The sequence below is a fragment of the Podarcis muralis genome, chromosome 14 (assembly GCF_964188315.1).
Source record: "Podarcis muralis chromosome 14, rPodMur119.hap1.1, whole genome shotgun sequence".
NCBI lineage: Eukaryota > Metazoa > Chordata > Lepidosauria > Squamata > Lacertidae > Podarcis > Podarcis muralis.
The window spans coordinates 40,478,509-40,492,180 of NC_135668.1; the positions used below are offsets into that span (position 1 = coordinate 40,478,509).

The 13,672-nt window shown below is 44.5% G+C and overlaps 1 protein-coding gene across 5 annotated transcripts in view; it reads right to left on the reverse strand.

The window, feature by feature from the left end:
• SNX29 (sorting nexin 29) overlaps nt 1-13,672 on the reverse strand; it is a 205,153-nt gene that overhangs the window by 175,174 nt on the left and 16,307 nt on the right. For all 5 annotated transcript variants that reach the window (XM_028705264.2, XM_028705266.2, XM_077918489.1 and 2 more), the window contains 5 exons: nt 13,386-13,634; nt 11,846-12,224; nt 8,221-8,339; nt 3,880-3,961; nt 3,260-3,342 (listed from right to left, as the gene is read on the reverse strand). In XM_028705264.2, coding sequence (XP_028561097.2) covers nt 3,260-3,342; nt 3,880-3,961; nt 8,221-8,339; nt 11,846-12,224; nt 13,386-13,634 — 912 coding nt within the window. The remainder of the gene's footprint in view (nt 1-3,259; nt 3,343-3,879; nt 3,962-8,220; nt 8,340-11,845; nt 12,225-13,385; nt 13,635-13,672) is intronic.

Sequence of the window (13,672 nt, forward strand, 5' to 3'; positions counted from 1 at the left end):
CCCCCATCATCCCTAGCCAGCACAGCCAACGGAACTGTAGGCCAGCAACATTTCAAAGGCCACAGGTATGCCACACTCTTATTACCAGGTGTCTGTAACTGCCGCTAGGAAAATTAGAGCAAATTGTATAGCCAAGGTAGCTACCAACTGTAAAGGAGATGAATTTATTTGACCCTATCTACATCAAGCTATATTCTATCTTTATCACCAAACTCCAAATATAATTGCACATTGTATTAACATTATTTTTCAATATATTAGTGGCCATGTGATGATTTTAGCCTATAAATTTTATTCATGTCCTAACCTGTATATTAAGGTTCATTTATAGCTCTGTTTAGAGTAGGTAATGTCTTGATAATATAAATGTTTTACATTAAAAACCTGACAGTACCAAACTATCGAAGGCTTTTCACCAAAGCCAGACTAAACGTCTTTCCTTCTGCAGTGTTGGATGGCAGGTTGAGAGGAGTTCCTTACCAGGACAGACTTTGCTCGTGTGCTCAAGACATCGATTCCATAAAACATATTTTGTTGCACTGTGCAAAATATGAGTAAGCCAGGGCTGAACTGATACTACCCTTCCTGGTACCTTTCCCGGGAAAATCAGAGGCTCACTACGTCAGGTTCCTATTGGAAGACCGGACAAATGCTAGAACATTAGCAGTGGCCAAGTTTTATCAGTGGTTGCAAGAACCAATGATCCCTATATTCTGAACAAAATGCTTGTTTAACCTGGAGGTAGGCTGTATGAATTGTGTATTGCTTTGTAACGATTTGTTGGGTCTCTGGACCGTAATAAAGATTGATTGATTGATTGATTGATTGATTGATTGATTGATGTTTTAAGTTTTTTGTATTAATCCAGCATATTTTAATTGTTGAATGATTCTGGGTACATTGCGGCAGCCTTTGGCTATGTGCAATAAAACTGACTGACTGACTCCAGGGAGTCCAACACTCTAAACACTGGATCAAGGATGCTAAACTACCCGCTTTCTGATGTGCTTGAACTACAACTCCCATCAGACCCAGCCACCATAACCAACAGTCAGGGATGGTGGCAGTCATAGCTCAACAACCAATCAACATCATCTGGAGGGCACCAGGTTGGAGAACGCTGGAGTTAGTGGGGATTGGACCACAACTTGAGACCACAGCAGGTGACCAAATAAGTGCCGAATTACTATGTGGAATCAACTTTGCTTCAGTTTCCTATTAGGACGTTTATTTTATTCTGCAAACCGTGTGTGTTAAGCGAGGAATTCCTACACAGATTTTGGAAGACACCCTCTTTGCTTAAAAGGTGAGCCAGTGTTTATCTTTGATGTTTAATGTCTCCTGCTCTATAGGTATCCGGGGTTGACCTTTGATGTTTAAGGGTTTAAATCAACTTCCAGGATAGCTGAAAATGAGGTTAAATATCACCCACGAAAGCAGAGAAAAATTATCCCATATAACGTTTTTGCTAAATTGGCCAAGAGTTAGAAGCAGCAAGTGAGCGCAGGAGCAATTGCTCCCCCTACTGGTGACCAATATTTTAGCGCCCTGAACAAGGAAGTCTCAAACAATTTTTTAATACTCATTGGAAGAAATGTTTTACTGCCAATCTATGGAAATCTATCGGCTGCCAATCGGTTTTATTTTTAAAAACTGTTTTGACAAAACAAGCTCTGCATTCCAGATATTAAACCTCCCTGCCACGTTGCACAAACAAATTCAGCACCTAAAAAATAATGGCAGATGCAGATTTGGATAAATCATATATAAATTCCCAGCCTGTTCTGAATGTTTATGGCAGGTTAAATTTAAGGCGCACTTTCTAAATTTCAGCTCCAAGAGCATAATGAAACAGACAAAATACTGAACATACGTCTCAAAAGCCTTTGCTCTTCACCTGTAATATGGATTTATTTTTCCATATTTGCTGAATTTTTTTATTGTTTTTGATAAGTCTTTTGAACAGTTATATTTACTGTTGTTTGGTTGAGAGGCTGAGCAGATTTGGGCGCAATTTTGTGGGAAACTGGCATGCAAATAAACAGATGATGCTGATGGAAATAATTTTAGCCTAGGCCCGGACACTAAAAACTATAACGAAGTGATGCTTTTGGAAGATGCTCAATGGAACACAGAAGTCACCAAAATAATCATTCAGTGCTTGGACACTACAGACAAGACAGGACTCCCAGGGTTATCTTTGAGATTGTGATGGATATACAAGATGTCACAGCATATTGGCCTCAACCCAATAATGGCTTTGATATACACAGCCATGACTAACTTGGATTGAAAGAATGGTGGTTAGCTGAAGTCCTTCCACAACAGACAACCCACTAGCGACTAGACGGTCTCATCCTTTATATATCCAACCAATCACTGCTCTGCAGAAGAGGCTATAATGCAGGGGCCATCTTATCAGGAGTCTGTTCTGCACAAGGTCAGAACCAGCCTATGGTAACTCCTCCAGTTGCGTATCAGACAGGTTCCTTCTCTGTTCTCTTTGGGACACCTGTTGAAAACTTTCCTCCCTTCCATACAGGGAGATTTTTTTAAATCCCAGTCAATATCTGAACACATTTCAATTTGTTTTTATATGTGTGACTGTTTTTAATGTACAGTGGTACCTTGGGATGTGAAAGGGATCCGTTCCGGAGCCCTGTTCGCATCCTGAACAGAACGCAAGACGTGACAGCGCGTCTATGCATGCACAGGTCGCATTTTGCTGCTTCCGCACGTGATGTCATTTCGACCGTCTGCGCATGCGCAAGCGGTGAAACCAAGAAGTAACGCGCTCCGTTACTTCCGGGTCGCCGCGGAGCGCAACCCGAAAGCACTCAACCTAAAGCGTATACCGTATTTTTCGCTCTATAAGACGCACCAGACCACAAGACGCACCTAGTTTTCGGAGGAGGAAAACAAGAAAAAAATATTCTGAATCTCAGAAGCCAGAATAGCAAGAGGGATCGCTGCACAGTGAAAACAGCAATCCCTCTTGCTGTTCTGGCTTCTGGGATAGCTGCGCAGCCTGCATTCGCTCCATAAGATGCACACACATTTTCCCTTACTTTTTAGGAGGGAAAAAGTGAGTCTTATAGAGCAAAAAATACGGTATATCCCGAGGTATGACGGTATTGTGAAATTGCTTCTGAGATTCTTCCTAGTAAGAGATTGTTATTTGTTGGCATCCATCAGTCTCGGAAGACAACAGAGAAGACAACAACAGCAGGCTTCTGAATCCGGCTCAGCAGAGACTTACCAACAGTCATTGGTTCTGGCACAGTGGCCGAGGGCAGCAGATCATGCAGAGAGTTCTCTTTGACAGGGGGGCTCACTTCTTCCCTGATTTTAAAAAGAAAAAAAGGTAAACCTGAAAAAGAGCCTATGGAAGACATTTGAACTACAAGAACAAGACCATTTCAATGCTCCACTCTCATTCATTTTGATGGCACCATAATGACTAGTATTAGTTATCCATTACACACCACCACATTATCCAGATCCCCAGAAAATTGAGCTCCCTTGACTTTACTCCCAGGCTCATGCACTAGCTCCCCTCTCCAGTTTCCTTCGTGAACTATTTGTTACTGCAAGGCATAGTTTCCATGCACACCTCATTTTGAAACACATTTCTCCGAGGGTTTGCAGGCATAAATGATGGTTTGCGCTAATCAGTTGTTCCTTGGCTCAAATGCAACAGCAAACTATGGCTTGCATAAACAAAGTAAGTAAAGAAAGAGGAAGCACGCAAGCTTGAACCTCGAGCATAAACTGCCAAACCATGGCTTGCCATTACACACATACCAAGCTTTAGACAGGAAGAAAACAAAAAGTTGTATGGGCTTGTTTGAAAAGCAGAAAACTTAATCTGCCTTATACCTGTAATGTGAGTTGGCATTTCCACGAGTCAATTCTACTGAAAAATCAGCTGTTTCGTGCTCATCACCATTCTCCAGGTTACCTAAAAGAGCACATGGATAACACTGTTAGAAGAAAGATGACATAGGTCCTAGTTCAATGTTACTTTCTTCCAGGCACTGGTCCACTTTTGAAAGCAGCCTTGTTAATTTTCACTCTCAGAATTCAGCTTTGTGAGAAATCCACTCGGGGACAATTTCATAGAGTGCAATGATACACTGAATTAAATATTGTAATCAAGGGAACCAGCCAGTATGGAGGCTGAAATCCACCGATTACTGGACATCTTTATTTAAGACTGACAGCCCGCTTGCCAAGAATCAGATCCCTACAAACCACACACTAAAGTGTGCAATGCTAGACTTAACTATTAAGCAGTTATAATTCACATTACGCAGTTCAATGGGACTTAAGAGTAACTTTATGAATTGGTAAAAGAAAAAGATTTGTAAAACATTTCTGCATTCTGCAACCTTTAAGTACAAGAATTCAGGAACCAGGACAGATTACAGAAATTAGGTATAGCACTACATGTAATAAAACAGAGGTGTTATACGTTTCCAAGCACAATTCAAAGTGTTGGTGTTGACCTTTAAAGCCCTAAATGGCCTCTGCCCAGTATACTTGTAGGAGCGTCTCCACCCCCATTGTTCTGCCTGGACACTGAGGTCCAGCACCGAGGGCTTTCTAGCGGTTCCCTCATTGCGAGAAGCAAAGCTACAGGGAACTAGGCAGAGGGCCTTCTCGGTAGTGGCACCCGCCCTGTGGAACGCCCTCCCATCAGATGTTGAGGAAATAAACAACTACCTGACATTTAGAAGACATCTGAAGGCAGCCCTGTTCCAGGAAGTTTTTAATGTGTGACATTTTAATGTATTTTTAATCTTTGTTGGAAGCCGCCCAGAGTGGCTGGGGAAACCCAGCCAGATGGGCGGGGTACAAATAATAAATTATCATCATCATCATCATTATACAGTCACTTTGCAAAGCCCAAACACTAGTTGGTCCTCACATTGAATGAGATGTGGGTCACGGTCACTGCCAATTTACAGAAAAGTAACAGCGTCCTGCCTGGAATGAACAAATTTTGGCAGACAAGCCAAAAATTGTGATTGCTAGGATCCCAGTTCCCACCCCACCCATCAGTGACAAGGTCAAGGATAACTCCCCTGCCCCAACCTTAGAGGTGGAAAGGTGACAGGGGTTTGCTCACTATGTGGACCAAGGCCCTCTGGGAACTTCCACCCGCAGCAGCCAACCACTTCTGCCCCCAGCCTGACTGCCAGCCTTAGAACCATGTTACTGGCAGGGCAGTCTGAGCCAACTCTGCAGTTCATGAAGACTTTCCAAAGCCACCATGGAAAGGAAAAATTGGCTCAAGCCACTCCCTACTAAACTAGGTCTCTTGCTTGTCCATTGAAGGAGAGAATTACCGTATTTTTTTGCTCTATAAGACTCACTTTTTCCCTCCTAAAAAGTAGAGGGAAATGTGTGTGCGTCTTATGGAGTGAATGCAGGCTGTGCAGCTATCCCAGAAGCCAGAACAGCAAGAGGGATTGCTGCTTTCACTGTGTAGCAATCCCTCTTGCTGTTCTGGCTTCTGAGATTCAGAATATTTTTTCTCTTGTTTTCCTCCTCCAAAAACTAGGTGCGTCTTGTGGTCTGGTGCGTCCTATAGAGCGAAAAATATGGTATTATAGAACAATGGAGGAAAATCTGCATTCACTGGCCAGTCTTCAGGCTGGATATTGGTTTTGCCCTGGATGTTTAGACTCAGGAAAGGGAGACTACATCTGTCTTTGTCAAGGGACTAGGGTTGGAACCCACTTAGAAGGAAACAGACTCACACCCATGTTACTAGAAGATATGCATCAATAGAAAGTAGTCTACAGTATGCAAGTAAAATTCAATTTATTGCTCTGCTCACTATCACCTCTGGCTCAGGCTCTGGCTGCCAGCTGGTGCTGGAAATTTGCCCAGCAAGAAATGTGGAGTTCGGGATGGTGGTATTTAAGGACTAAGGTACAGCTACAGATAATGAATTGTATCTACACTTTGTGCACACCTGTTGAAGTTGATGGGCAGGACTAACATAGGTTCATTAAGTTCAGAGGGTTTGCTTAGTTGGGTATGACCCCATGCCTCTAAGCCATTATTTTTCAGCTCCCTCGGGATCAAAAACAGTCCTTTTCAAAGTTAAGATGCTCCATCAAGCCATACCTGATCATCTGATCGGCTGTGCAAGAGGCAGGAGAAAAGAAAAGAAGAAGAAATGGGGAGGGGAGGAGGGGATTTGACCACCAGACAGGTGATTGACAGCATAAAGCATAAAGCAACAATTTGAAAAGTCTCCCCCCCCCCCTTTTGCATTCAATGGGACAAGATCGCTTAGCAGGGCATTTCCAGAGGCCAGTTCAAGCTGTGCATCACTCTTCTTTCGATCTCTAAATGAACTCTTGCCATTTGTCATTGTCTCGCTGGCTTCTCAAGTGTTGATGTGTGTTGAAAAAAAGATGCCGAAACAACAGATGCAAAGGACAGGTCCTTGTGCTGTGTTCCGTCCGCACTCAGAGAGAGAAGGAAGATGGTCCAGGCACTTGAATAGCTGCAGCTTGCCTTGCTAGCCCCAGAGAGCTGCTTCTTGCTAGGGTTTTCCTCCCCTCCAAAATAAAGCCTTTGATAACAAGATTCCAGTGCTCTACCGTAAGGGTTTATCTGTATTGGGGGGGGGGGGTTCGAGGGAGGGCAGAATATCAACATGAATTGCACGGGCACATGAACCCTTTTCAGCCTTTAATGGAAAGGTAGGCATTCCATTTGGCACCTGACAATGGCTTTTTAAAAGAGAGGCTTTGATCAATTGTATGCAAGCCTTTCAACTATTTATACCATGCTGCAGAGTTAAATCCGCAGGAGGGCACTGGATGCAGTGGTTAACCCTTTCAGGTCTTTTTTACTGATAGCTGCCAAAGAGAAAAACACAAAAGGGCACCATCTACCCAAAAGAGACCCAGGGAGATGAATGCCAGTTGCACAAAAGCTCAAATTTTCATTCTGTGTGATGATTTACAAGTGACTGTCAATCTTCAGGCTTGGCACCTCTCTTTCTGTTCAGCGATGAACTATATTTTCCTTGTCAGCCATATTTTTCATGTTAGCTATTTGCACGGGACACACTTATTTGTATTTCGTCTTCTCTCCTCCTTCTATTAATAAATTACTCCGAGGTCTAGTGGAATGTCAGCAGCCTTTGACTTCTTATTGTAGAGGCTGTTTCAGTTGCTCACTTAGCTGAACAGACAAGCTCTTGAAAGAAACCAACTTCCCCACACTACACCTTTGAGTGGATTAAAAATGTCTGAACTATAGTGAAAAGGACCGAGACAACCTATTATTGGAGAATACGAGCAAGTGAGCCAAATAAATTGATGGAGAAATGGGCATATATTTTTTCCCTGACGTACTGGAAGAGCGAGTACAATGATAATGTATAGCCATATGTTTTCAGTTGATTGTGATGTGTATTTTTAAGCAGGGGTTTTATTTACTGTGTTGCAAGTAAACTTCTTAATGCAAATGTGTTATAAACAACAATAATAGCAATAACAATACTACATTTCCCTCTCCACTACAAACATACAGAAGGCTCACTAGGCAAGGGGAGAGAGAAGCGTCAAAGAAAAAATTACTTCCTTGCATGCCTCCTTTAAAATAGCCCAACATTTTGTGTTATAAGTCACTCACCCTCCATGCATTTCAGTTACCGTATTTTTCGCTCCATAAGACACACGTTTTTCCTCCTAAAATGTAAGAGGAAATGCCTGTGTGTCTTATGGAGCGAATGTGTGGTCGTTTCGTTGGCTCCCTTTCTGGCCCCGCCCCCTTGCCCAGGCCTCCATTGTTGAATGTTCTGCAGACGGAGGCTGTTTGTTTCCCCAGCGACATGTGACTGGCTGATTAGATTATCAGTCTGGAAACTGTAGAAACGGCTCCCTTTCCTTTCCTAAAGAAGCTGCAGAACTGTGAGTTGAATCCCATAAAAACAGGGTTTTTTCCCTTTGCAAAGTAAGCTCAACAACTTTGAGCTGATCCTCAAAAAATATGAGCTTTTCCCCTTTGCAAAAGAAGCTGCACAACTGGGAGCTGATCCCCCCAAAAACGGGGCTTTCCCCCTTTCCTCCTCTAAAAACTAGGTGCGTCTTATGGCCAGGTGCGTCTTATGGGGCGAAAAATACGGCACTTGTTTCAGACAGTCTTTGAACTTGGCTGCAAAGATATCAACTGTTAACAATAGATACTCACCAGTCTGGGAGAAAGAGCCTACAGCACTGACAGGGAACAACTCATCAGAATCATCATTCAGGACTTGCAGAGGAGACCAGGCACAAACCAGCGAGTTGCTCGTGACACCCTCGGACGGTCTAAATAACGACCACATTTTTCAAAAAACAAAAATTGTGTATAACATCAGGCTTTAACTGGAACACAGCCTTTCTACGAAAACAAAAAGTGTGTTCAAACTGCAAACTGTGCCATCCATTTCTGATGGGTCGACTACAGGGCTGGAAGGAGTTCTCAGGTTGTACAAATATTTGGTTGCATAAAGTAATGTTTATTCTCATTTCTGAGAAACTGACTTATAAATTAAGAGTGTCTCGGGGTGCAGCTAAACCTATGTAAACCCCCCCTAATTTGGCAGCCATTTTTTACATATATGACAAGCCAATCATGGGGACGGCAAGTCCCAATGAAACGTGGCTTTATTTGATTTCATAACGTTTGCTTTGCATTCTCTCTGTATTAGGTTGGGTTTTGTTGTAACATCCAGCGCATTGTGCAGTCTCTTGAAAATGTACTTTAGTTTTATGGCTGAGAACCCGGTTGTCGTTGTTTTGTACTCCCCCACCCCTGACACACTTCTGTTTTTATTTATTTCTTACTAGATTGTTACTTTAGCTTCATAATTTTGTCTTGAAAATAAAAAGTACAGTGGTGCCTCGCAAGACGAAATTAATCCGTTCCGCGAGTCTCTTCGTCTTGCGGTTTTTTCGTCTTGCGAAGCACGGCTATTAGCGGCTTAGCGGCTATTAACGGCTTAGCGGCTTTAAGAAAAAGGAAACAAACTCGCAAGCAAGCCCATAGGGAAATTCGTCTTGCGGAACGACTCAAAAAACGGAAAACCCTTTCGTCTAGCGAGTTTTTCGTCTTGCAAGGCATTCGTCTTGCGGGGCACCACTGTAAGTGTGTTCAAAGCAACTCACAAGATACAAAAGTATGTATCAACATCCATGAACATTTTGGCAAATGTGTCTGGTCAGCTATCCCAACTTTTGCTATTTTTATTTATTTACTGTTCTCTTACAGCCACTACATTCATATCCCTATGGTTCTCCTCTCCTCATTTTACCCTGACAACAACCCTGTGAGGTAGATTAGGCGAGGGACTGTGACTGGCCTAAGGTCACTCAGCGAGCTTCACGGCTAGGCAGGGATTTGAATCCTGGTTTCCCAGGTCCTAGGCCAACGCTCTGACCACTACACCACACTGCTTGCCCAAAGCAAGAAGCACCAGACTCTGCACAAACACCCAGTACCAGGCAAACACTCTCTATGGCTGTTGTGACGTGAGAGGTTTGAATACAGACACAGAGGGCATGGTTCAGCTCCATCATTAGCATCACCTACAGAAGCACCAAGGGACGCGGGTGGCGCTGTGGGTAAAACCTCAGTGCCTAGGACTTGCCGATCGTATGGTCGGCAGTTCGAATCCCCGCGGCGGGGTGAGCTCCCGTCTTTCAGTCCCAGCTCCTGCCCACCTAGCAGTTCGAAAGCACCCTTAAGTGCAAGTAGATAAATAGGTACCGCTTTATAGCGGGAAGATAAACGGCGTTTCCATGTGCTGCGCTGGTGCAGGCTCGCCAGAGCAGCGATGTCACACTGGCCACGTGACCCGGAAGTGTCTGCGGACAGCGCTGGCTCCCGGCCTCTTAAGTGAGATGAGCGCACAACCCTAGAGTCTGTCAAGACTGGCCCGTACAGGCAGGGGCACCTTTTTACAGAAGCACCAGATCTGGGCCTTGACACTAAGCCTGAATCCAGAAGCCTCATCTATCAATCACTTCACATCCAAAATTTTCAAGGCAAGGCAAAAATAAAAATCTGCAAAACAGCATCATGTTGTGAACACAGTACGGGGTACATTTTTAAAGCCCAGAAGTTGATATGGCACATGGGGTGAGATCATCCTTCCAAGAAGGCTTCCCGAAATAAGAGAGTCTTCAACACGAGGGCAAAATAAAAAAACGGTCAGCCCCTGTCTAATCTGGATACGGAATGCCTCCAATGGGGTATCAATCACCACAGTGTAATCATGTACCGCCTTCTCAGATGAAGATAATATATTCAATTTTAATGAATTGTTTTCTGCAGCTTTTTAAAAAAAAACTGCAATAAAGCACAATTTAAAAAATCTGCTATGTATGATTTGAACCCTTTCGTGTGCTGCTGGGGGTACGCATTACGCACTTTGGGAAACACTGATCTAGGGTGATTGTAAAGTGTCTTGAGTTTCCACTAATAATAAGGGGTTTTGTTGCAGGAAACGCCTAACCCAAATCCAAAGGCAGCTCTGCAAGCTCTTCAGGTAAATGTACCAAGCGATTTCTTCCAAGATCAGGTCTCGCTGAGGATCCAAACTGCCCCCCTGTGGCAGAACTGCCTGTATTTCACTACAGTTTGCATCAAGCTCCATCTGGCATCTGAGCTGGCCAGTTTCTTCAGTGGATATACATGGGTCCCTGCCCATCATTCCCCTGCGCTGGCTATCTGCTCTTAGCCGCTGCTTCTTCCAAACTTGACTGTGGAGCTTCTCTTCACCAGGACTGGACAAGGGCTAGCACTGCACTGGGTTAACACAATGCTGGGGCAGCTGAATGCATACTGTACAGTCCTTTGCTCACATGCTTCCTTTGCGGCTCAGTCGTTGGGCACTTGCTTTGGTTGCAAAAGGTCCTAGGATCAATCCCCAGGGGGAGCTAGGAGCTGACTAAAACCCAGGAGATCCACTACCAGTCATTCTGTCTGTAGACCAGTGTTTTCAAAACCTGGGTCTCCAGCTGCTTTTGGGCTACAATTGCTATCATCAAGGACCACGGGGCCTGCTAGCTAGGAATGATGGGAGTTGTACACAGCTGGAGACTCAAGTTTGGGAAACACTGGGATAGACAATACTGACCTGGATGGACCAGTAGCCTGACTCTGTAGCAGGCAGCCTCCTAGATCTTTAAGAAGGATGATTGCCTCCTAGATAAATATGTTCTCATGCATGCACAAACACACACACAGAGAGAGAGAGAGAGAGAGAGAGAAAGAGGGAGTCGCTGTTTTTCAAAGTCCAAGAAGATTCATGACAAACTTGGCCAAGGCAGGACAGGTAGCAAGAAGGACTCTGCTACCCGGTTCAGAAAGCGGTGAGAATTAAATCCCCCAAAGATCAAGGGGTGGGGCAGCTTTTTCAGCCCAAGGGCTGCATTCCCTTTTGGGCAGCCTTCCAGGTGTGGGGCACAGCCAGAGGCAAAAGCAGATGGAGCGACAAACGCCATTTTTTCCTTTGTACGGCAATTTCTACACACACTCACACACCCATCCCTAGCCTCCATTCAGGCAAATTAGGGCAAGTATCGGAGTTCAAGGACACCTTCAAGCCAAGAAAAAACACTTGGGGGTTCAAAGCAGGGCCAGGGTGGGGAGTAGCCTGGGGAAAGGGGTACGAGGGCCATAGAGAGAGACTTGCGAGTGTGGAATTTGCCCCCCAAACCTGCTGGAGATAAAAGCCATGCGAGGCAAAACAACCCCTGAATCTCTCGAGTTTGCCTCTTAATTAACATAGGGAAACGCCACATGTCTTGGGACACTGCAGAATACTCACTTTCCACAAGACTCTGTGTCTTCTGCCATGCAGCGGTTTCCTAAAATTTTGCCATACGCGTCGTCATTTTCATCCACATCTTCATCGTCTATACTTTTCACATCCAACTTTTGGAAGCCACAGTCCCCATTGAGATATACAGAATCGTTTTTCAACAAAGGCACACTTTGGTCCCCGCTCCGTTTAGCTAGCATCTCTCCGGGACCAGGGGGAGAAGCTACGTAGGGTGAAAACCTGTCCAAGTTTTCTTCGGAGCTTTCCCCTGCAACAATTCCCCTTAAGACATCCCCCGGGTTTTGTTCATCTTCCTCATCATCAAACGAAATGATATTTGTGACTTTCTTCTTTTTCTTCATCCGATCTTTTCTGCATTTTAAATCTGCAGGGGAGAGAGAGAGAGAGAGAGAGAGAGAGAGAGATGAACACAGAAGATTTCAAAACACACAGCCTATAAGAAAAGTGGCTCGGTCCCAGCGCCTGCCAACCTAGCAGTTCGAAAGCACCCCCATGTGGAAGTAGATAAATAGGGACCGCTTACTAGCGGGAAGGTAAACGGCGTTTCTGTGTGCAGCTCTGGCTCGCCAGAGCAGCGATGTCAAGCTGGCCACGTGACCCGGAAGTGTCTCCGGACAGCGCTGGCCCCCGGCCTCTTGAGTGAGATGGGCGCGCAACCCTAGAGTCTGTCAAGACTGGCCCGTATGGGCAGGGGTACCTTTACCTATATATGCAACTGGGGGGGGAAGAGTGTGAACTAATAGCCATGGTTTGTGATAGCCATGGTTTTAAAATTCCAAATTTGGTTTGAATTTGCAAACGTATAGGTGAACTGTAACTTAAGCGCTACTTTTGCGTTTTCCAGAGGTGAAGCAAATTGTTGCAATTTTGTCAGTTCAGACATCATGCCAGATTATGAGCTTTTAAAAGGTGGCTTTGCACAGCTGTAGAAAGGAAGCCGATTTCTTATGAATTTTTTCTTCACGTTATTGCTACGGCTCATATGGATTCCCGACGGCAAACTACAACAATGTAGCAGCTTGTCGTTCTTAACTTTACAGCGAGAACCCTCGACCTAGTTGCCGTCTCTTGCATGCCTTTTCCCCTTGATACAGACAGAAAGTCTACAACTTACCGGTAACTGGCCTATCGTGTGTTTATCGGAATGTGTTAGCTGCATGATGAATCTTTATTTATTGCATTTACATCCCACCTTTCCTCCAAAGAGCTCAAGGCAGGGCATATGGTTCTTCCTCCTCCCCATTACCCCCATAACAACCCTGTGAGGTAGGTTAGGCTAAGAATTAGTGACTGACTCCAGGTCACTCAGTAAGTTTCGTGGCCGAGTGGGGTTTTGAACCCTGGTCTCCCATGTCCTAGTCCTGCTCTCTAACCATTGCATCAGTCCATGCAGAAGCAAACAACTGCCTAGGAGATAAGGTATGAGTGAAAACCTCCCAATGTTCAAAATCACAGCTACCATCTAAAACAAGCCTCTTTCCTTGCAGGCTACCTCTGTCAATGCAGTCGGCTCAGTAAGACTTACCACCGCTGAGACTCTTTGATAAAATGGGCAAGGGGTCGGCATCTTGATCCGATTTGATTAAGATCGAAACAGGAGAGGACGCCGTGATTTCTCTGAGGAGGCTGCTAACTCCTTGAGTAGATTCCTTCAACAACGAGGTCACATTCTGTGTGGATTCTTTGAGAAGGTCAGAGACTGTGGGAGGGCACTTGCTTTGCCCATTCAAATCCTTGTTATCAATGTTGATTGCAAAAAGAATAGAATGCAGCCCTTTATATAAAAGCAAAAAAAGGAAATGCAATGTAACT